The sequence below is a fragment of the Phaenicophaeus curvirostris genome, chromosome 5, assembly GCF_032191515.1.
Source record: "Phaenicophaeus curvirostris isolate KB17595 chromosome 5, BPBGC_Pcur_1.0, whole genome shotgun sequence".
Taxonomy (NCBI): domain Eukaryota; kingdom Metazoa; phylum Chordata; class Aves; order Cuculiformes; family Cuculidae; genus Phaenicophaeus; species Phaenicophaeus curvirostris.
The window spans coordinates 39,948,554-39,972,481 of NC_091396.1; the positions used below are offsets into that span (position 1 = coordinate 39,948,554).

Genomic DNA, 23,928 nt, shown 5'->3' on the forward strand with positions numbered 1-23,928 from the left:
TGATCCCTTGTCTGTCAATTCACTTTTCTAAGACATATACTGAGACAGTAACATCAGACCTACACCAGTAGTATTTTATATCGTGTTTATTGGATGGAAACCAGGTTTCAGAGCAGAATGTGGAATGGCAATAACATCAGTTCAGATCGCCATTGCCAAGAGGGCGCTGGACCGAGTCACATGCACTTTGTTCTCCATTAGATAATAGTGACTTATATTTCTGTTACCTTGAGGTGGAAGGAATTGGCACTCTGCTGGGCTCCCTTCTCTGATAGGGAGCCTGCTATTAGAGAGTTCTAAGGGAGTCTGATCCATTTCTCTCTCCATAAATGATTCTTAACTTCGGCCATGGCAAATTGCTCAGGCTTGTAATCTTCTTATTGTGTAGCTGTCAAAGAAGATTATGCATGCACTTTCTTCAAGGTGTTGATGCATCTGTATCATCTTTTCATTTGATTTAGAAAGAATCACTTCCTTCATCTTTAAGCATTTAGGGAACTATCCAAACTCAATCTAATGCAGAAGCACATATTTTCCATTGGAATTTACCTCACTAAAGTCTTTTCACTGAAGGAATGTCAAGTTTCTTCCAACAGCTTTGTTCTGTCCATTGTCTCCCCTCTTTTCACTCTCCAGTGGGCTGTGGAATTCCAATGAGCAGGATGATATGCTACCTAGTGGATTCCTAAAAATACTCTCAAAAAGGGCAATATTTCAGCTAGTACTTTTTAAAGAAATTCTAATGGCACCTTGAGGCTGTTGTTAGTTGGTTCTAGATACAGTTAAATTAACCAGATTAAAATAAAAAATAATTGTTTTGCCAAGTGGTCATGAGAAGCTAGTGAGGCAACATGCTTTTCTTCAGGTTACTATATTTTCATTTTTAAAAAAATCTGCAAGCACATTTGTCATGGTTTAGCCCCTGCCCCCAACAAAGAACCACCTGGCTGCTTGCTCACTCCTCCCTGCCTTGATGAGATGGGGGGGAGAGTTGGAAACAAGGAAGGTAAAACTTAGGGGTTGGATAAAATAAGTGTAACAGGACAGCAAAGGAGAAGAAAAAAAGCAAGTAGCTACAATAACAACAAAAGGATATACAAAGTGAATGATAACTAGCAGAAATCGCTAGCTGCCTGGAAAACTGATGCCCCACGTACTCCCTATCCAGAATCTGTGAAACTGCATTAAGTTTTTTAAGTCCTTTTTTTTTTTACTGCATTAAGTATTTGAGCATTTTTCTTCCCTATGTAAATGAGAATCAGTGCAAGTAATGCTACCTACTTAACATATACTAAGTGAGTTTATTTTGTTCTTGTGGTCATATTTTAGTGTTCAGTTTACAGCTGCTTTCCACATTCTCTTGGATCACTTTCTAAGACACTGCAAGAGGAAACCAGCAATTAATCACGTGCTTGGGGGTCCTGGCAGATTTCAGGCATATCTGAGCGTTTAGTATAATAATGGAAAGAATGCGTTACTTTTTTTTCCACAAAGTGGAACCATCAAGTTTTTATTGTCAGTACTTAGAACAAACAAATGCATCCTTGTTTTGCATTATTATTTTTTTTCTGATGAAGCTGATGACTGAAGGACTGCACCCAAGGATAACAGGTTTAGGACTAGAGATCCCTGAAATAAAGGACCTGAAGTTTTAAGATTTTAAGTTTCTTTTTTTTCACCAAAAAATGCGAAGTTCACATTTCAAAGTAATTGTCCAAAATTTTTTATGAGAATCAGTTTAGACTCAAAGTAGAGCAAATATATGCAACTAGTGAATTTTCTTTTCTGCAGTTAGTCTGCTTTGTTTGGTAGTCTTACCTGAACAGTCATAAAGTTTCAAAAAGGTTGAGAAGACTTTTATCCAATTTATACTCCAACTAAGTTAACAACTGTAAATCTGTTCTTAGAAAGTATCCCATGTTTGAATTATATAATTTTATTTAAAATTCAATCTGATGTCAAATACAGTGGATTAGTATCTTTTTTTAATGTCGTATGTTTTTACATGATATCTGAATAAATTTCTGTTAAACAGATCACCAGCTAAGATAATACAGGCATTGCCAAATTCAACAATAATGTATTTACCTTCATAAGATTAATTTTCCAGATTTAAAGACAATGCTTTGTTTGTTGGATGCATTTTATCCAGGAAGAACATTGAATATAACTCCATGTAAGGAGATACAAATGTAGTTATAACACAAAAAGTAAGGAAAGACAAGAAAAATTGTAGTGGCTTCTTTGCAAGTGTTATCTCCCTCTAGAGAGAGTTAAGGAAACTATAACAGAGATAGCTCCCCAGCTCAAGAAATTCAAGGAGCTACTAGAGAGAGTCCAGCTTAGGGCCACAAAGATGATTAGGGAACTTGGAGCATCTCTCTTAAGAGGAGAGGCCGAGTGAGCTAGGACTGTTTAGCTTGTAAAGAGAAGACCAAGGCGGGGATCTTATCAATGCTTATAAATATCTAAAGGGTGGATGTAACGAAGATCAGGCCAAACTCTTTCCAGTGACACCCTGTGATAGGACAAGAGGCAACAGGCACAAATGAGCACTGGAAATTCCGCCTCAACATGAGGAAAAACTTCCTTACTGTGAGGATGACGGAGCACTGGAACAAGCTGCTTAGAGAGATCGTTGAATCTCATTCTCTGAAGGCATTCAAAACCCCTGTGCAACCTGCTCTAGGTGAACCTGCTTCAGCTGGGGTGTCTGACTAGATAATCGCCAGAGGTCCCTTACAATTCTGTGATTTCAGTCTACCAGCAGGTATGACGTGGAGCTGAAGTGCTTTCAAGGCAATGATATGGAGATCCACTCTGCTGGTCTCCTCTTTGAGCCAATACATAGCTGAATGTGTCTAAACATTGCAAGACTTTGATCTGAAGAAGCTATTTCAGTATCAGCCTAGGTTGGCAGTTGTAGTTGCCGCATTTATCTGCATTGAGTAGTTGCCTTGTTGACTGAAAGACTTGAGGTTCAGCACAAGTTTGACATAAGATTCACTTGAACATTATGTTTTCCTGTTGAAGCATAACACTATGTGTGATGGCATGTAGTTGTCAGCTACCACAAAACCGTAGCTGAAAACAAAGTTCTACTTCCAGGTTAATATTTGCATGTCAGAAGGATTGTAAGAATTACATAAACTTCAGTCTTCTGAGAGTTCTAAAAGCATATTGTAATGCAAGCATTGGTTGTTTTTTCTGATAATTTCTGTAAAAATAATTTTTTAAAACTAGTCTTGCTAACTTAAAGTATATACCTTTTTAAAGAGGAAATAAATTTGTTTTCACAGTGTTAAGGTATTAACCCTAATATTTACTCTTAAACAGAGTCGAAAGCTGGATGTGTATTTTGAATATGAGGAAAAAATAATGAGCAAATCCACTCTGGATAAATCTCTTCTGGACATGATTTCTGACCCAGATGGTGAGTAGTTTAAATCTGAACTTGGAATAAATTTAAGATATGCTATAAATCTGTAACTACTGGGACTTAACAGTTCTGGAAGAGCGAATGTGCAAGCTGTGCAAGACTTGTAAAGATAACAACTTCTTATTGATTTTCAGTAGCAATCTAAAGTGTTTAGTATTTCAGTTGAGTAATATCCAAAGTATTGGCAACTTTTGCAGCTCCACTAAAATCCATTCCTAACTCTGTGCCTGAAGATCGGAATATTTAAACTTCCATTCTTCTTCACGATTACTGTAGCATGGAATTGTGTGATCTGAACAATACTGATTATTCAGAATCCTAGTGCATGTTTTATAGCCTCACAAATGGAATGAAAATGAGTATTTCATAGAATTTGGTTAGGTCAGAGGATTGTAACGTGGGTAGCTCTCACTTATGTGAGGAAAAAGTTGGATGGGAGAAGGAAGCAAGATGTAAATTGGTCAGCTCACTGAGAGACTCACCTGAACTTTTGCACGTGTTGACCTGGCTGTGGCATGTCTATTTTCATCTAAAAGCAATGCACCCTACTTTGTTTCGTATATGATTCATACAGAACAAAGCTTTACACACCGGCTGATGCTCAGATCTCTGTTATCAGGAGTCACTAGGGGTCTTTATGTAAAAGATTGAGACTGGAATGAGTTCTCACCTTTTTGTGGTATCATAGTATTAACTCCCATTTCAGCCTCTCACAACCTTTGGTATGTCAAAACCCTCTTGACAGATTTAAGTATGATCTGATTCCAGTTGGCTGAAACAAAATAACCTGCAGAGGAAGATGGTAGAACTTGTTATGAACACTGGTGTGTCTGTATTGGCAAGTATATTGGCAAATCCTTGATCATTTAGAGATGCGAGGCTCTTGCTCTCTTCCCAGTATGCTCTTTAAGAAAATAATTTCATAGAATCATAGAACGATTTGGAAGGGACCTTAAAGATCATCCAGTTCCAACACCTCTGCCATGAGCAGGGATACGTTCCTCTAGATCAGGCTACTGCAGGCCCCATCCAGCCTGGCCTTGAACACTTCCAGGGTGAGGGGCAACTTCCCTGGGCAACCTGTTCCAGTGCCTCACCATCCTCATCATGAAGAATTTCTTCCAACATCTAATCTAAATCTTCCCCCTTCCAATTTAAAGCCATTCCCCCTCCTCTTATCACTACCTGTCCTTGTAAAAAGTCCCTCCCCAGCTTTCTTGTAGGCCCTCCTTCAGGTACTGGAGTGCTGCAATAAGGTCTACTCGGAGCTTTCTGTTCTCCAAGCTGAAGAACCTCAGCACTCTCAGCCTGTCCTCATAGAGGTGCTTCAGCCCTCTGATCATCTTCATGGCCTTCCTCCGGACCCATTCCAACAGTTCCATATCCTTCTTGTCTTGGCGATTCCAGAACTGGACACAATACTCCAGGTGGGGTCTCATGAGACCAGAGTAGAGGGGCAGAATCACCTCGCTCGACCTGCTGGCTGCACTTCTTTTGATGCAGCACAGGATATGGTTGGCCTTCTGGGCTGTGAGCACACATTGCTGGCTCATGTCAAGCTTCTCATCAACCAGCACACCCAAGTCCTTCTCCACAGGGCTGCTCTCAATCACATCATCCCACATCCTGTATTGAAACTGCAGAATGTCGTGACTCGGGTGCAGAACCTTGCACTTGGCCCTGTTGAACTTCTTGAGGTTCACACAGGACCACTTCTTCAGCTTTTACAGGTCCCTCTGGATGTCATCCCCTCCTTCTGATGTGACAACTGCACCACTCAGCTTGGTGTCATCTGCAAACTTGCTGAGGGTGCATTCACTCATTGATGAAAATATTAAACAGCATTGGTCCTAGTACAGATCCCTGAGGTCCATAATAATAATAATTTGTTATTGCATGCTTGCACTCATAATCTTTTAGCTACATACTGGACATAGCGTCTGCTTGGAATTTGTAAAACTATCCATATTTATAGAAAGAGTGTACATAAATCCTGCTGACTCTTTCAAAAATCTTTTATTAGCCTCTGTTCTACAGAACCAAAAGGCAATAGAAGAAGTACACAGTTGGTAGAACTCTGAGCTAAAATTTTACAGATCTCTTACTGGATCAAGTTTAGAAGCTAACAAACTTACAGAAAATGTAGTGAGGCATCAATCTGTAATTCAGTACAGACTTCCATTGGTAATGTGAAGCTAATAAGTATATCTGTAATCCACTTTTATTAGGCGTCAATACAAACTAGTCCTTTTCCATGTTCAGAATGAACTATTTGTGTACTATTTTGATTTCAAATTTTATATTTGCATGAAAACAGAAATCACTATGCTTACTATTATTTCCTGCTGGATCAATTACTTTTTACCTGAGTCCACGTTTCCTATGGGGTTTTAGATTGCAGTATAAAATAAATTGTTTTCTAATCCTGATGTATTGTATTGACATTCCTGTTAGCAAAGTTGATGGGTTTTATGCAAGAGAAAGATTAGATTAGATTTCCAAGCTAGCGTTTTCCTTCATAAGCTAAGTATTCAGCTGTTCACAGTAACATGTTAGCATTTTGTAGTTGTTGCCTAGATTTAAGTTAAGTTACTACAACAAGATGATTTAAGTTAAATCATAGTGATTATTTCTGCGCATGCTGTCTTGTAAAACTGGTCAGCTTCCTATTGTGTGATTCACTGAGGAATACCATCAGAAAACATTTTGAAGCAATAATATGTCAAGTCTTCCAGTGCTTTTGGTGGTACTTGTTTGCATTATCTGGGAAGATACTTGTGTTCTGGGCAATGATGTTTGCAGAGCTCTTCGCAAAAGCACTTGGACTTGACCACTGAACAGTTTCAGGCTTCAGCCTCCCATTTCTTACTGTGTTATACTAATGTACCTCTCAGGGTATTAGCTGCCTCTCAGTTATGTGGATATTATTATAGCCTGGAGTAGTGGTAAAACGGGAATTACTGGGTTTGCTTTACTCTACTAGGTAATCAATAGCCCTAAAAGCTGCCTACTGGTTTTTGAGTGGAAAATAAAATTGTTCTGTTCTAGGTTTACCAAGTTAATGTTCTTCAGAACACTTAGCTCTCTCTCTTTCTCTCACTCTCTCTACGCTGTCAGAAACTATAGCCTAGGAAAAAACAGTGAATATTTTACTGACCTGCATCTTATAGCTATTTATCACAGCTGTGATCAGTAGTATATCAAGAGTAAAGTATTTTTTGCCAAACAATGTGCTTTTTACTAAGGTGTACACAATGCAATCACAGATATTTTTTTAAAAAAATATACAATCTTACTATTAGTAAGAGAAAATTTCACTTACACTCCTGTGAGCACAAACCTAGAAGTTTTTTAGACATGGTAAGTAGGCCCAGTGAGGGATATCCCCTGGAATGCTAGCAGATTACAGTTGAAACTGAAACTTGGTGATCGGCAAAGTACTGAAACAGGCTTTAAACTTGCAAGCTGGAAACCAAGTTTCCAATTCAGTTACAGAAACTAAAGTCAGTTGCCCTGTATATTTAGAATGTTTAAGTGCTTTTTTACCCAAGTGCATGTCTGTCTTGAAAGCTGACTTTTGATTTAGATAATGCAAAGTTCCTTCAGGTCTTTGTCTTCTGGCTTACTGGTATTTGGTAAAGGTTAATAAAACTTATTTCCCAGAAAAAATTGTACCAAGTCATAAATGTTCATTATGACAATGCTTACTCTTCACTTCTGCCAAACTAAATAAACACTGACATATAAACAAAAGTTGCAGATGATATTAGATGATCCCCTGCTGATGTGATCCACATTCCATAATGGGGGTGGGGAGGAGTGGGAAGAAAAAAATATTTTTTCTTACTCACAAGTACAAGAAAGTTCATTTTCTTGAACCATTGTAGTGTATCTAAATATGTCAAGATTTTTTTAATGAAATATTGGATTACAAATTTGAAATGTTTGTTTTAAGAAGTTGTACTTCTGAAATCTTCATTTGAAACTAGTCTCTATTAATAGTGAGTCTCTTCTAGAAAAAAAAGTATATGGCATTCAAAATCTGCTGTAGCAGGTTACAGTAACACAGGCACAGGAATGGCCACATCATCATTTGGCCACATCTTATGCTCTGAACAGGGCCATGGTTGTAGATAACAACTACTGCAATAACTAAAGGTCTGAATGTATATCTAAATGATTACTGAAGAGTATGTTAATATTTTTTTTTCTACTGCAGCGGGAACTCCAGAAGACAAAATGCGATTATTTCTTATCTATTACATAAGCTCAGCTCAGGCACCTTCAGAGGTATGCATGCTCTTTTCAGCTTCCAATACCAAATGCTACCACTGTAGGATTTTTTGGTACTGTTTCAGCACTGAATGGGTATTCTGCTTCTCTTTGAAGTGATGTATGAAATGTCCAGGAAATATTAAAAATTCAAATAAAATTTTGTAGTATTGTTAGGGAATCTGCTCACAAAGCTTTAGCCACCATTTCGAAGGATATGAATGTCCAGTAAGAAGGATCATTATCTTTTCAAATGTTTAGTTCAGAGCTACTGCATGACAGTATTATGCTGCTCCACTGCTCAATAGAAGTAGTTAAAACAAGAAGTCAGTATGACTGTCATTACTCTATCCTTATGTATTTAGGAATTCTTGGGTCAGTTGACTGGCAGATAAATAAAAGATAAATGCTTCTTGTCCCAGTATTTGAATAATTCAGGAAACAATTTCTTGATTTTTTTTTTGAATTTGATGATTAAGTTCAAGGAAGATTTTTATTATACTGTGGAAGTATTATTATATGGTAGGAAAAACTATATTGGGTTTGGCAAAGAGATAGTGTTCTTATAATGTATATTAACTCCTCTTTGTTTTTATTATTTGCTGTTGGGATATTTTACAGAAACCAGTGTTCTGTCAGGTTTTTTTTAAAGAAGCTCATATAAAAGACTGTTCCCATTTTGGAAGTGCACAGGGCTTAATTCCCCAAATACTGTGAAATTTAATGAGAGCTGCTTATAGCAAATTACATATTAAGTTATATTTTCATACTTGGTAGGAGGTGGAGTCAAGACACATAATTACTTTTTAGCTTTGGTTAATGCTATAACTTTACACTGCTTATTTAATATTTAGATAAGTATATCTTGTATTTCCATATGGAATTAATAGTGGTTTCAACTTTTGCAATTCTCCATAATTTCAGATTGACTTGGAGCAGTATAAAAAAGCATTGATGGATGCAGGTTGTAATCTTGCTCCTTTGAACTACATAAAACAATGGAAGTAAGTAATCTCTTTTTTTTTCCTATGTGAGCCTTTAACTTGGTAATTTTACAGAACTCAGCATTGTTATCAAAGAATATGTGTTACTTCTCATACATTGTAAATTATCCTTTAACATTCATTCTGGCATAATTTTTTTTGCTGTCATTATATGATTAGTACATGCAAATCTTATTTTAATACTAAACTCCAGTAATGCCAGAGCACTGTTGAACTGAACACATAGCAGGTACTTAATGACCCAAACCAGAAACAAATTAGTGAATTAAATGAGAGGTTGTGCTAGTTCAGACTGTTCATACCAAAAAGCCATGCTACCTGTCAGTTCTTCTAGTTTTACATGGTATCAAAATAAAGTCATTTTCTTTTATATATAAAAGCTAATTCCTTTTCAGTTCCTTAACTGTTGTATTTCTAGACAAGAAGGATGCATTAAATAGAGAGTTGCTTCCTGGAAGAGTTTGAGAAGCAGAAGTTTTTTTCACTTTCAGATGACCAGAGTGGAACATTCTACAGCAGTATGCACCATGAAATAAGCATTTGATTTCTATACCTGCTTTCACAGGGCTTTCGCTAAGATGGCTTCAGCTCCAACCAGCTATGGAAGTACTACACCTAAACCTTTGGGGTATGCTTTTGATTAATTTTCTGTACACCTTTTGATTCTTTTACCTTATTTTAGTAATACTGAAAGTGTGATTGGTGCTATACAAGGCCCAGAATAAAACATTTCCCTGTTTGTAAAAGCTTTTAAGTTGTAGACAATTACAAGCACTCATCTTCCCTCAGCAGTGCATAAGACTTATGCACATGAAAATAAAAGTACTAAATTCACAAAGTAACTTAATAGAGTGACATCTGCACCTGCACATTAAATGTACAGGCTCTCACAGAAGAAGAATTTGACACCAGGAAATGTATCTCTGACAGCCATCATTTTGAACCTTATTCAGTCAATGCAGAAGATAAGAACAGCCCTGTGTATTCAAAACTGGTTCTGTCTAGGGCTTGGAGACTGTCAGAGGTGCAAGAGCACACTACTTTTTCATTAGAGTGTCCTAGACTGGGTGTCTCTCTGCTTGTTGAAAGGTGTAGTTATTTATTTCAAGACATGAAAAGATAATGACTATACTAAGGGTACATATATGGCATACAGGATAGGGGACTTGAGTCTTCCCATGCTTGAGAGGATTGGAATCCTCATTACCAACTTTACTTTCTGGAATACAGGAGGAGACTGAGAGAGAGAGAATTCCAGTGCTGTCTCACTTGAAAAAAAATACTGTTTGATTGGGTGGAGACACAGAGCATCTCTGTTAAGCCTAGTGATTAGGACACTCGAAAGGAGCATTCAAATCCTTGCATTACTGAAGCTGTAAAATAAACTGTTCAATTCATTAAATACTAGAACTCAAGACTCCTATTGATAGGTGAGGATCTAACTGCTAGATTACAGTGTATTCCCATACACTTGGTTGCTGTGTGGTTTGAAGAATGTATTTCATGACAAACTTAATGACTTTTTACTTAAGTCCCATCAGCTTTAATGGGAATTGGATGTCAACATAAAGTTTATGAATTCAAAATTTAATAAAAGATCTTGCACATCATCTTTATTTTGTTTTTCAGTCTGTTTTCACGTGTTATGAACACAGGATCACAGTTTGTAATGGAAGGAGTGAAGAACTTGGTACTTAAGCAACAAGTGAGTAAGTTTAAAAACCAATTTTAAAGAAGTCTATTGCATAAGCATTGTAAACATGTGGAAAACCAAGTTTTAGTGCCTCCGTCATATTAATAAAATTAGTTGTACAGTAAAAAAAAACTAACATCAACCTATGCTGGTGGATAGATCTTGCACTTTGTAGCTTCCAGTTTTCAGACCTGTTCTGATTTTCTTTAAGTATCTCTCTTGGTAAGGAATTAGATTCCAATATGTGCAATTAATACTGATTTCGGCATTAGCAGCTGTGGAATACTCAAAATAGGCTAGACTTTCATAAACAAAAAACCCCCAACAGTTCTGTCTTTACTTAGAATAGCATGTATTAAATGCATCTGTTCTGGAGTGATTGAAAGGCTGAAAGTGTTCATTCTCTGTTCAGTTACAATTCAAGCATGTCAAGTTTTCCTACCTAAATAACGTATAGCAACCGTAATCTTGAAATGTGCTTGAACACCGAAGTGTGTTTGTAATGACATGGCCACCTTCAAATATTCACTTAACTTTGGAAAATATTTCTGAGCATAACTTGCACACAAATTTCAATGTACACCCCCGAAAACAAAACAAAACAAAACAAAAAAACACACAAAAAAGAGACACTGGTAGTATAACTCGTCATAGCTGAAATTTTGAGTTGTGGTTCCCAGAAAGCTGCTTCCCTGTAGAGGATGTATTATTTTCTCCAATATGCACTTCCAACAGGTTGCATTGCATAAATACTTACAGGTAAAAATCTTAATTCTGTACTATTTTGACATCAAGATTTCTATGAAAAAGATCGTCTGTCATATTATAATTCTTAGTGGAAGAACTAGAATTTAATTTAGGAATACAGCATATCAGAACTAAAAAAAAAAAGAAATATCACCTCTAATTAAATATGCATCTTTTTTACATAGTTAATTTTATCATAGTTGTTGCTTGTTTAGTCATCCTGTTGTAAGCATAATTTTATGCATGATAAGTACCAGCTGTCACATAAGTTTTAAGAGTTGTTTATATAGCTTTTGTAGGGTAGTCAGTGAAATTAATTCTGCAGGAATTTTGTTGTGACAGGATAAGTTGCATTGCACAGTTCAAATCAGTAGTATGTCATGAAATGTAGTTAAGGAAACTTCGCATCTTGTATGTTGCATGTGTATATATATATATTACAGAGATCTTGAGACAAACTATTACTTTTATCAATCTATAATAATTACATTATAAATGAGACTTGCTGTTCTTCTATTAAACATTTTGTCATTTCTTTTAACATGTGGCTTTAAAAAGTCAGTATTTTTCTTAACAAAATGGCTTGCTTTGTTTTGAGTTCTGAGTAAGAAGCCATAATGTTGATGTCTTCAGAATATTTCCTTTCTGGCTTTTAATTCCTTCTCCAGGTGCTTTGGGGCAGCCAAATAAAATGCTGTTCTTCCTCATATTTTTAAGCTTGATGAAGATATGTGGTATTTCATTTAAGTTTACTTTTTATTTCTCATTTGGGGATTTACATTTTTTTTATCCTAAGTGTTTTTCAGCGCTATTTGTGGATCATCCTTTGGAATGTCCTTGTCCATATGTTCTGTCAACAAGTCATGTTTCCAATTCCATTGCTATGTAAACTCTCCCTCAGTTTATTGTAACTAAAGTGATTTGACTGGTTAATAATTCAGATCTTCCATCCAAACTAACATTTCCTATGTTAAATAAGGAAAAGTCATCTTGAATCTAACCTCAGTTTGTTGATTTCCAGTTCATCCAAACTTTTGCTTTTTTACCCATTTCTTTGGCAACATTAGTGCTTTTTTATAATTACATCCTTAATTCTGTTCTACAGCTTTAAAACTTTTTCCTTAAGCTGCAAACTATTTTTAGTAAGAATTCATACATCATCGCATCTGCGTATAGCGATAATACCGAAATACAACTCTCTTCCTGTCTTTACAGGTTTTTTGCACTTGCTGTTTATCCTCTAGCTAGATGCTCCTCAGATGTTTGCATTTCCTGTACAGGGAGTTAATTTAGGTGATGATAAAGATATGCAGCTTTTACAAAATACAAGAGGAAAACTGTTTAAAGTAGTATTTCAAGTGCCCTGTAAACTATTCTGTAAATAATAGTGTGCCTGTGAATAGATCTTAGTAAGCATGTCAGTATTCCATTAATTTCACGTTGTTTTACAGAATCTACCAGTCACACGTATATTGGACAACCTTATGGAGATGAAGTCAAATCCTGTAAGTATAACTGCGTTCACATGAGAAGGTGGAACAAATGAAATCTTGAGGCTGTGATATGTAGTATTCCTTGGCTATTTTTTCATGCTAATGCAGTTAAATCTAATCATGCAGTAACTCAAGGACAGAACCATTTTCATAACTATTTCATTGTAATTTTTTTCATACAAATATTTTCTAAACAATGACAATTTATTGGTCTCAGTGATTTTGAGGTTTTTTTTCTATTTGGAGCTTCAGTTACTCTTGGTGTTCTACTACTTTCTGTGGCTCTAAAAGTTAAACTGTGGGTTTAAGCTTCCTTTGAATCAAGGTGATGGTTTTTTAAGAGCACAGTTTCAGAAGCAAAGTAGTTATAAAGAGATAAAGAGAAAAATTTGTTTCCCACATCTCTAAAGCTTTGCTATTTAGAGGAAATTATTTTAGTACTCATGTAGTCTTTCAGTTAGTAAGTGGAGTTGGTTTTATGGCAGAAAAATTCTCTTTTCCCCTTGTTTCTGTGAAAGTTTACTGTGAAAGATTACATAAATTACAAACTTTTGAAACACTTTGCTAGAATTTGCAGCTAAAAATATGTATTGTGTTGTCAAAGCAGACTTGATTTTCTTACTATCTCATTCCTTTAGAATTCTTACATATGACCATCCTGTGCATAAATTTGTTCTGGAAAAAAAAATCACCTGTTAAAAGTCATTTAGAAAGCTTTAATGTTTGTTGCATTGCATTAATCTTCCTGTTTTAATAACATCAGCATCACAGAGAGAGGTACAATTTTAATATCTCTCAATGGTTAGTAGATTTAAAACATTGTCCACTTTCACTCTGAGGTATTAACTGTATGTAAAGAGAGATAAATAGTGATAAAATATGAAAATTACCAACATGCAAATAATCTTGTCTTTTCGTAATCTGTACTTCATAGATAATATATGTCATGATTATTAGCAGAAAATTTGCTTTCTCCTATCGAAAAAAGAAATTGACACTGTGGCAATGGGTTGTTGCCCCTATTTGCAAGACTATTTTTATCTAGTTAGCCAGTAGAGGTCACTTCAGAATATTTAATGCAGATACCTGAGATTAAAAACTACAGATAATTTACAGGTAGGTGAAAAATGAAACTCTTTTTTTTAAAAATAACCAAACACTAGCTTTATCAGGCTACAAGTTTAGGAACTGATTTGGAACAGTTTACAGGTCATCTTGGGTTTTTTTGCTGACTTGATCTTCTCACATTTCACTTAGCAGAGCGCAGCCATGATCACTTTGATAATTTGGAGAAAACATTGATCTTCTTACTCGAAAATGCAGAGATTGAGCCAGTCTGTCAGACAGTGGCTTCATGTTTCACTGCTCTGTCAGAGCCTGGAGTTTATGGCCCAAACCAAGGACTTCTGCTTTTCAAGTCATAGGAAACCAGGCAAGCGCTAAAGAATGGTTCTGCTAACCTGTAGGAAAATTAACAACCTTTTGAGTAAGGTTCAGCTAGCAGAAGCAAGCCAGAGTCATTGTGGAATACTTTTAGACTTTCTGTACCATCAACAGAAGTGAGATTGTATGCAGAAAAGGAAAATGTGTAGAAATGCACCACTGTGGCCTCTGTTCATCTTCTGATGTTTGAGGTCCTTCTCTGTTCCCCAGAGTAAAAGACTATTGCACTGAAAGCAAAATACAAAGGGAGGGGTGAAGAAAAGCTTCAGATTTTAGTTTTTAGCAACATGGAAAAAAAATCTCCTTTATAGTTTATTGGATATTACTAACCACAGGGATCAGTGTATGAAGGGTATATACAGATAAAAGTTGTAATGCAAAATTAGGACAGATTTATGAAAGGTGAGTTATTGTTAATGTAAAAATTAAAAATATTTTATCATAAAATGCATCAATAAACATATGAAATGTACAACTTGTACCACCAACATCCGCAAGTATTATTGTCAGTTGAAATTTTAAACCTGTTCTGAATGATATGCTGTGCAAAACTCTGTAGGGTTGTCTCTAAATCACTTTATGTGTTACTTGTCCTTGCTGCTGCTTTTATCTTATGGGGGCAGCTACCAGGAAGGACAAGTGAGTGCACCTGTGCTTTGCAGGTTTTTCAGAAGCCAGAACAGATGGAACAGTTCTTACAGGCAATAATACCGTCCTGTAACTTTTTAATTTGTCTACATTGTTTAACTATAGTTACACTTTTTCTTGTAATATTTATTCAGGATCATTCATTGATGACCCTAAAGTGATCTGTTACTTGGGTTTTTTAATAGTAACATTTATTGATCAAAGCAGATTTTTAAGCATTTGCTTTGGGGATTATGTTTTCATAAGGAATGTTCTGTTAATAAATCTAAAAACATAGTTGCTTTGTTTCGGTATCGCTAAATAGAGTTTAAAACCTTAAATCTTCCTAACACAAAAAAAATCAGTGTCAAATATACACAAATTTTAATCCATAGGTGTGAAATTGTCCACCATCACAGAATTATGGAGGTTCTTTTAAGTATCTTCCACAAAATGGTTTGATTTTTGAGTAAGGACAATCTTTGATCAGTAGACCTTTATTACTTTTATGACAAAGTTTCAAAAGAGTTTAGTCTCTCTCAATATAGCATGTACTTTTGTATTGACTTGAGGAGATAAATCTTATTTGTGATACATCTGAATGGAACCGTAATTTGGTTTATATCGTCTCTTTCAGTGAATATGGTATCTTTCAGTCTTAGAGTATACTGCATGGTTGCTTTTCATGCATTACAATGAAAAATTCTGAAATGGTGTAACTTCCTTAATCCAAACTAGTTATATTTGCTTTTGCAGAAAAACAAATACAGGCTGAAAATCAAGGTTTTATTTCCATGGGTCTTTTTCCATTTTAATTCGAAACCTTGAAAGTTAAGTTTATAATTTCAAAGGCATGAATTTTATTCTTGCATTGCTTAGGGAAGTCAGTTGTGTGTAAGGAAGCTTCTGTGTAGTTGTTGTTATTGACAGACTAGCTATTTCTTAAAGCAAATAAAATCTAGTAGAGTTTCTTTCCCTGCATCATCAGAACTGATTTGAGCAGGAATGGTGTATTTCAACAGAAAAAAAATTAACTAGCTTATCATATTTCTATTACCTTACTACTTTTTATGTGTCTCCTTACACAAACCCACAATGAAGTAATGCAGCAGTAATACATTCAAGGAGGAAATGTTTGTAATATTGTTTTTTTAATTCTAGTTTTCATCTGGCATTAATCTGTAATACATTCTAACAAGTAGGGAAGCTGTAGCTCTTTATCTGAATTAAAGGTTTCTCAAACACCTCTCAGTTTTGATCTAGCAATATCTGTCCATTCCCAGTTCTCTTATTACTTCAGAGTTACTATACTACCTTTACGTATAAGACTGCCAAAATCATGAATGCTGGCAGATATTACAAATACACTTGAAATTCCCATTGGAGCATATCAAAGCATTTTACAGAGGTTCAGTGTGAAATTGTCTAAATTATATTTTTTAAAAGCAGATCTTGAGATTGATAAGAGATGTTTTATGTAATTACATGAAAATCCTTAATGTCAAATAGATTTATTTTTTTCTGTGTGTATTGACCACATGCATACTAAATATTTTGTAGTATAAGAGATAGCTATGCTTTGTGAGATTTAATAAATTCTTCAGGTATTTGGTCTACTTCTCGAAAAGAATTATTTCTGCTCTACAAAATCATCAAAACATGGAAATCTTGCATATAAGGACCCAAATGAAATCCACTGTAGTCCTACATGCAGATTGCTACAAACTAAACTTCACAGTACCTGGATTAAAAAGTAGTATAGAAACAGAAGAAAGCCAAGTAGTTGTCAGAAGGAGTTACCGAGAAGTTTTGGTTTTCATCCATAATAATTGGCAAAAATCCTGCTTGTTGCCAGTAAAAATATTGGAAGTGTCTCAGTGTTTTGTGTGAAGAAAGTAATTTTTCGTGTAGTTTAGAGTCAGACTTTTCACATTCTTGTGGGACTTATTTCTTCCTCAAGAGCTTTATTTGGGTATAATAATAGTCATAAATCATGAAATGAAAAGGGTAAGTTACATAGCAGTAGCAGATTTTGATCTGTCTTGTATTTAGCCCTCTTTGCCATAGAAATGTTTTGTTTTATAATGTTAAATCAATAGCAGATCTCTGTAACCTGGAAAACTGTAGCATTTATAACTAACTGACTGATATTCTTTTAAAGCTGGTAACACCTTTATGTTTCTTTCTGCATACTGCCTTTCTGTTGGGATTTATTTTGCTAAGCAGTGTATTTTTTAGAAAGTGTGTAATAGTTTTAGATGAACCAGAAACAAAAAGCTCAACAGCACCTTTTACAGTTCTGTGTTGTATGTTGTGTACTAGTACAGTTATATCTGATACTATAAATACTAGTGGATGCCACAATTAATTTTGAATTATGTGACTGCTAAATTAGAAAATACGTAGTTTTGAATGACATTTAATACAATAGATATGAGCTGAAATTCATTAGCCAAAATTCGCATCTTTTGACATAAAAGCATACTTTTTAATAGGAGACAGACGACTACCGGTATTTTGACCCCAAGATGCTACGAGGCAGTGACAGGTGAGTTTTGCTTCTTTCTGTGTACCCTGTGAAAAGGCTAACTTAAGAAACATGGTTTTATTTTACTTGTTGACTACAAATAATTAATTTTAATCATTAATTTTAAGTCAAGACAGTTGGTGTTGGAGGAATTCACAAGAGGAACCTGAATTAACCAGATAAATTTTTATAACACTACAAAAAAAAAAAGTTTTGTTCCAGTGACTGAACATGCCACTAACATGTTTCAGTACTTTGTTTCAGTCACAGGAATGTAAACTTATAACATTTATAATTGCTAAATATGAGTTCTTTATAGTTGTACTGCTTGGTTCCTTTGCAACTTACAGTCTGTAATAATACTTTCCAATAAAACATACATATTATCTGAAATTTGTTTCCTATTACGAGTTATGCTGTCAGAAATATACATTCCACGTTTCAAGAACAGAAGAAGCAGGGACGGATTTTAATGTAAATCCAAGTCTGGACCTCCTTTGTCCATATTCACCCTGCAATTAAATAAGCTGTTTTCCCACAGATTACATAAAAATTATTTTTAGAAGGTACGTTAAAATTAACTACCACAGTCAAAGACATAAAGCACTGGAATCTGTTTTGAGTTAATTGTTGCTGGTCACTCAGAGAAAACTTACCAAAATAAGGGAAAAGATAAGTTGAAGGGAAAAAAGCAATCCTTTTAGTCTCTGTTAGAACATGCGATGTGTTTGACCACCTGGAAATTCAGGCCAGGAAGGTAGTGGCAGTGTGTGAGCAAAGGGCAGGAGAGTAGACTGACCCTTCGGAGCATTCTCTTTGCTTTTTCCCTTCCTCCTGAAGATGCAAGGTGATACAAAAAGGTTTCTGACCCTCTTCCTGCGAACTCCCTGCCACTAGGACTGTGTGTTCAAATGGAGAGGAACAGTCTGTACCACCCAAACTGTAATTTACCTCTTCCTCCTTAAATCATTTTAATCCTAATGTTGTTGCTGTGACATTTGGCCACAGAACATACACCTACTGCCTATAATAATTTTTGAGATTCTGAAGCATCAGTAAGTATATATGCAAGCACTGCAAACCAACTGGCTTTCCTAGTTAAGGTTCCGATAAGCAGGATTTTAAATGCAGGAATTGTGCTAATGCTGGTGAAATTTTTTACTCATCGTGTTTGTTTCTAGCTAGCAGCACTAGAGTTAGAGCTTTTAAGTTCGAAAAGAAATGTTATCACAAAGTTTATGATTCAAACAGCAGTCTTAAAACTGATCAAATAAATCTCCTATTTACTCATGTATTCACTCCTGTAGAATTAATTATTTTCCATAATAAATCATTTAAATAAAATATTTGGAGAATGAATTCAGGAAGGCAATTATTGTTCTATTTTATGTCTTTGTCTAATGTTATGTGGTATTCTATGAATATAATGGGTATGTGATACTTATTTTGCATATTTATATTAAGTTCTAATAAAATCTAAGTTGGAAGTTTGTCTGTGTTTTGTTTTATAGCTCAGTTCCAAGAAACAAAAATCCATTCCAGGAGGTAAGCCATGTTGAAATTATTTTTCAGTGTTCATGTGTTAAAAGAAAAACACAAATCCTGAAGTACCAGTCATTTTTTATGATCATGGTTAAGAAAAGAAGAGGTCTTGTTTGCAAAAAGCACTTCAGTAATTATATGTAGTATTAATTTATCTAGTATTAATTATAATTAGCTGTTACTCTGAAGAAGTCTTTTCGTCTTCAAAGGACTATGTAAACAGTAATACTGGATAAAAAAAAAATCTAGAAAATTCTTCTAGAGGTAATTACAGGGATTTGTTAATATAAATTTAAAACCCCTCCATTTTTACACCAGATCTTTAGAATGCTTTCTAGATTTAATCCTTTGTCTGGCCTTAAACAGCAGTGCTGACCACTGATTTATTTAATTGACGGGGTTTTAAACAGTCTCTGCAATCAAAGGAAAAAAGCAAAACAACAAGTGTTGTCATTTTGTACAAATGTCAGTAACTTTCAGTATTTTTCAATATAAATAACTGCAAATAGTTAGTCTTACTTACCTGACCTTATAACCAAGTTTCATGAGCAAAATCTTAGCCTTGGCAATAGAAAAATGTCTTGGATTTCTCTTGAAATGTTCTAATTATCCTCCTAAACAAAAGGAATACCAGACGGTGTCATATATATGGCTAGCAGATGGCCATAGCAAAAATGTCAATATAGCATAAATTATCTATAAAATTCTTACAGTGTAGTCAAACAGTTTTGGATAGTGAATGTTAACAAAAATGATGCAACTATCAAGTCTCCTTTTTCTAGTCATTAATTGTTCTCTTTTAAACATAGACTAGAAAATACTGATGACCCCTGCCTATTATATTATAGGTTATTAACAGTAGTAAGTGGAAGGGAGGGAAAATAATGAAAAAGTGTATTCCTTTGTAACAGCAATATTTATTTGTGTCCCAGATTAATTCATGGAAATATTTTAACTGTTCCTATGGACACTGTATGAAAAGCAACGCTTTGCATATGTTTCAAATATTTCTTAGTAGAAGATAGTGACATGTTAAAAGCTCTCTCCTTGCTATTCTGCATCCTACTATCCTCTACTATCTACTTTCAGGTAGGAAGCTAGTGCTTCTGTATCCAGTTCTTACTAGACTACAGTGTGATTAGGATGACTTTTACTGTAGATTTAGTGATTGGGTATATATTTTACTACTGAAATGTTAAGAATTTGAATGTCTACTCTGATTACGTGTATGCTGTCTTTTAGGCAATAGTGTTTGTAGTTGGAGGAGGCAACTATATTGAATATCAAAATCTTATTGACTACATAAAGGTATGTGCACTTCTGTTGGCTGTAGTCTCGAACTTAACTGATAGAAACCTGTTTTAGCAGTTTTTCTGTAACATTTAGTATTAAGTCTTGAAATTAGCCTTAACATCTGTATTATATACAGAGTCTGGGGGAAAAAAAGGTGTGTAAGATATCAACAGAAAATGTTGATTATTAATTCAGACCAATAAAGAGTTTCTAGTATTTTTGCTCATACTGCAGTTTTGAATTGAGTAAAAAAACCTGCATTCTGCTTTATTTTGTCTTCATTCACACTAACATGGTTGAAAACTGAATTAACCTGTCTTCTGTACTGATACATCAAACGCTGTCAGTTTGACTATTCATAGTGTTCAAGAGCCCTGTTACTAGTTTTTGTTTGCTATTGTTAAATAAAGCAGCTGTAGCATATGATAGCCTTGAAAGTAAGGAACTGCTCAGAATTCTCTTTTTCATAAATTTTCAGAAGAGTTATACAGTGCTTTTTCATACAAAATTCGGCACTATGAAGTCAGTTCAAAATAAGGTCTACAGATAACAGTATCTTATTTTACAACAATCTTGAGTGTAATGTCTGCTGTTTCAGAAGCCAACATAATGCAAATACTGTGCTGTCTGTCAAAGCAAAGATCAAATTAGCATCCATATCTAAGCATTTATTGTTTACCCACATTTAGAAGATTTCACCGATGAGTTAGTGGAAGCTCATTCTTGATATGCTGTATTATTTGGTTCTGTGTAGAAATCATAAGAGGTATCATAAGCACAAAAAAAAAATTAAATCAGCCACTTAATGCTGGTATAACACATTTAATTTCTCTGAGATTCCAGTTGTCCAGAACACATGTATACCAAAACTCAGTGGATGGAGAAAAGTAACTACATTGGCACAATTCTTGGGGCACAGGGGTAGGATTCAAACACTTTCTAGGAATGAAAAAATACAAAAGGAATCTTGATAAAATTTTGAAGTAGGTAAGATCCTTCCTGATCTTAACCTTGTTCATGGATCAATCGTTCTGTCCAATGGTGGATTGGACTGAGGCTTTTCATACAAAAGAATAACTACGGAGCACTAGTCACTGAAAAACACTTCTTCCACAAAACAAGCACATCAGGGTCTTATGTCCAGATAAATTTTGAGGAGCGTAAAATCAGAATGTGTGTGCTGAGTTGTTCTCCTCCTCTAACAGGCAGCAGTTTTGAAACAGAGCTGTTCTGGATAGGGGAAAGGACGAGAAAGAGGAATATAAGTTAAAGAAATTATTTAGGCTTAGTTTGGCAATTATCACTATTCTGGGTGACTAATTACAGCATTCAGTGGGGCATCTGCCTGTAGTAGAGTGCATTTTCAAGGTTTTGGCTTGCTCCCTAGTTTATGCAAAGCCACTTTGAGGTGCCATATCAATTCAAAAGATGCCCAGCAGCATGTGTATTTGTGATGTTGATTTGTTACTTCCTACTAAAATGCAACTCTGAATCCTCTAGAGGCTAATAAACATCTCTGATGTGTAGCTGCACACTGACAGAGCTGAGGTTCACTGTGTATGCATGCATGTACGTATGTGTATATGCAGAACGTTTGTGAGATGACAAGTTAAACACTCAGCACTTCATACAAAGTGGCAGGAAGTTGAAGTTTCTGAGGAATAAGAGGACAAACAGGAGGTCGTTTGGTGAACAGATGGAGGGGATAGAAGGATCTGAAAACTACAGGAATGGTAATGTTAGGCCTTACGGAGAGTCAGAAATTGGACATAGTTTTTCTCCTGGAACCCGTAGACAGATTTCTTCATCAGGTGTCACAGCTGAAGGGTGCTGTATGTCTCTCCAATCAGACTGCACACTTGGTCAGTGAGAAGTGGCCTCCCAAGGGGGAAGACTCTCCTTTATTCCGCTTGGGTGTATGCTCTTGAAAAAACATGAAGGATTAATGAAAGCTTTGATTTCACCTCCCACCCCTCAGAGACTTGTCTGCTTCTCCCACGTGACTCTTTCAGGCTTATGCAATAGAATTGGCTTTTCTGTGTGGTACACTCCAGCATCTGTTGTTTCATCGGACATCGCTTATTAATTATCTTACTATTCAATCAGTCTTCCTCCAGAAAGAAAAACAGAAAAGTCAACAACTCTGTTCTTGCAAGCAGATACCACAAAGATTTTATTCATGGCTTTATTTTTCTAAGCACTATCTATTTTGCCAGTTTGCCTCTGAAAGCACAGAGAAAGTATTTTAAAACTCTCTAAAACAGGAAGGAATGCTCATTCAGCTTTGACTTTCTGGAGGTGTTTTTGTAGAAGAACTAAGAGGAACCCTCAAATCCAATTAGTTTCACTTTGTGCTAGAATGGACTATCTCACATTGTCAAAAAGCAAATATTTATAATGTCAGTAAGGCACGTTGTGCCTTAAAATAGATATATTGGCCAAGTTCATTTCAACATGCTGAAAATGTGCCATCAAAATTGCAAGCTATAAGGGAACCTTCAAGAGGAGATTAGAGTACTGTTTTCTACCAAAGAATTTAGCAAATTTCCTTTAGTACATGGTTAGAAATGCACTGTTTGATAATCTGTCACAGTCTATCTGATATAGACATTATTATTTATCACAAGGAGTTTAAATCCATCATAGTTTTTAAGTCATTAAAAAATACTGGGTTTCGACGAGTACTGATGTGGGGTTTTTTTACGATGTTAAGCAGATTTGACTTGGCTCCAATAATTATTTGGAGATCTATCTCTTTCTTTGAATGGACTGAGTAATTAACTTTTTAAGTGTATATGCTTTTATTTAACATTACACTCTTCTAAGAATATATGTGACATATGGGAAGTGTAGATTAATGTGTTTCAGAGCTGCCTGAAAAACAACAGTCCCATTTCACGATGACTTGTATAGTTTAAAAATTTTGGAGTTACTAGGCAGAAACAAATACTACTCAGTCATTCTCCTGAAATAGGAATCTGTCAAAATACCAGTTTAGATCAAAACCAGATCTGCTCAGGATTTAAGATTAAAAAAAAAAAAAAGGCCTGAAATATGAGAAGATGCAAGCTCAAGGTCCTGCTCAGCAACAGGAATAGCTTAGTACCACAAGCCACTCAAAATTAATGAAGGTGAGGACTTGAACCAGGATTGACATCTCCTTAATTAGCATGTGACAATCAGCTAAGGACTGTTAGAATCTGCTTCTGTTATTTTGTGCTGAAATGGCACAACTGCTAATATGGATGAAATCAAATCATTTTGTCGAGGCTTGTGTTCCTGTTTTGCTCTTTAATAGGTTTTACATAACTAATGTGGGAAAATGCAAAATAATTTTAACTGTGAAACAGGTTTCTCAGGCCTATGCTTAGACTTTGAGAAACCATGAGATTATTAGCACAACACTGGAAATAAACTCAATCTGAAACTATGTATTACTTAAACTAATTTTCACTTCCAAAATGCTAACATAGCACGTTGGCAGGTTTGCTGTCAAGTGAATCCTGTTAAACTGTTCACTACAAATGAGGTTTATTACGCATCTGATTGAAAATTAACGTATTTATTTCAGACTCCATTTACAAAAAAAAAGTGCTAGTTTTAATATCATCATCACATTGAAATTAATTACAGATTGTACTTTTCAGGCTCTAACACAACAGATACAGTAAACATTACTATTCTTAGAGCAGTGCTCTAAGAATTGTTTAGAAGAATTGTTTAGAGGGTAGGGTTTTCTCAAGTAAGGTTTTTACCTTCCTCAGGCCATTCATAGATGTGTCAGAGAACCTAGCATTTGAGTGAGTTTAAATGTCTAAAATGTCCCATTTTTCCCACTTTTTCTTCCT

The 23,928-nt window shown here is 35.3% G+C and overlaps 2 protein-coding genes across 2 annotated transcripts in view; both read left to right on the forward strand.

Moving 5' to 3' along the window:
• The window catches only part of G2E3 (G2/M-phase specific E3 ubiquitin protein ligase), a 229,052-nt gene that overhangs the window by 47,438 nt on the left and 157,686 nt on the right, over positions 1-23,928 (forward strand). The window lies entirely within an intron of this gene.
• The window catches only part of SCFD1 (sec1 family domain containing 1), a 48,814-nt gene that overhangs the window by 22,170 nt on the left and 2,716 nt on the right, over positions 1-23,928 (forward strand). The window contains exons 15-23 of the mRNA XM_069858380.1: positions 3,337-3,433; positions 7,659-7,729; positions 8,636-8,715; positions 9,281-9,343; positions 10,345-10,420; positions 12,607-12,660; positions 17,214-17,266; positions 18,757-18,790; positions 20,030-20,095. Of these exons, the coding sequence (XP_069714481.1) occupies positions 3,337-3,433; positions 7,659-7,729; positions 8,636-8,715; positions 9,281-9,343; positions 10,345-10,420; positions 12,607-12,660; positions 17,214-17,266; positions 18,757-18,790; positions 20,030-20,095 (594 nt within the window). The remainder of the gene's footprint in view (positions 1-3,336; positions 3,434-7,658; positions 7,730-8,635; positions 8,716-9,280; positions 9,344-10,344; positions 10,421-12,606; positions 12,661-17,213; positions 17,267-18,756; positions 18,791-20,029; positions 20,096-23,928) is intronic.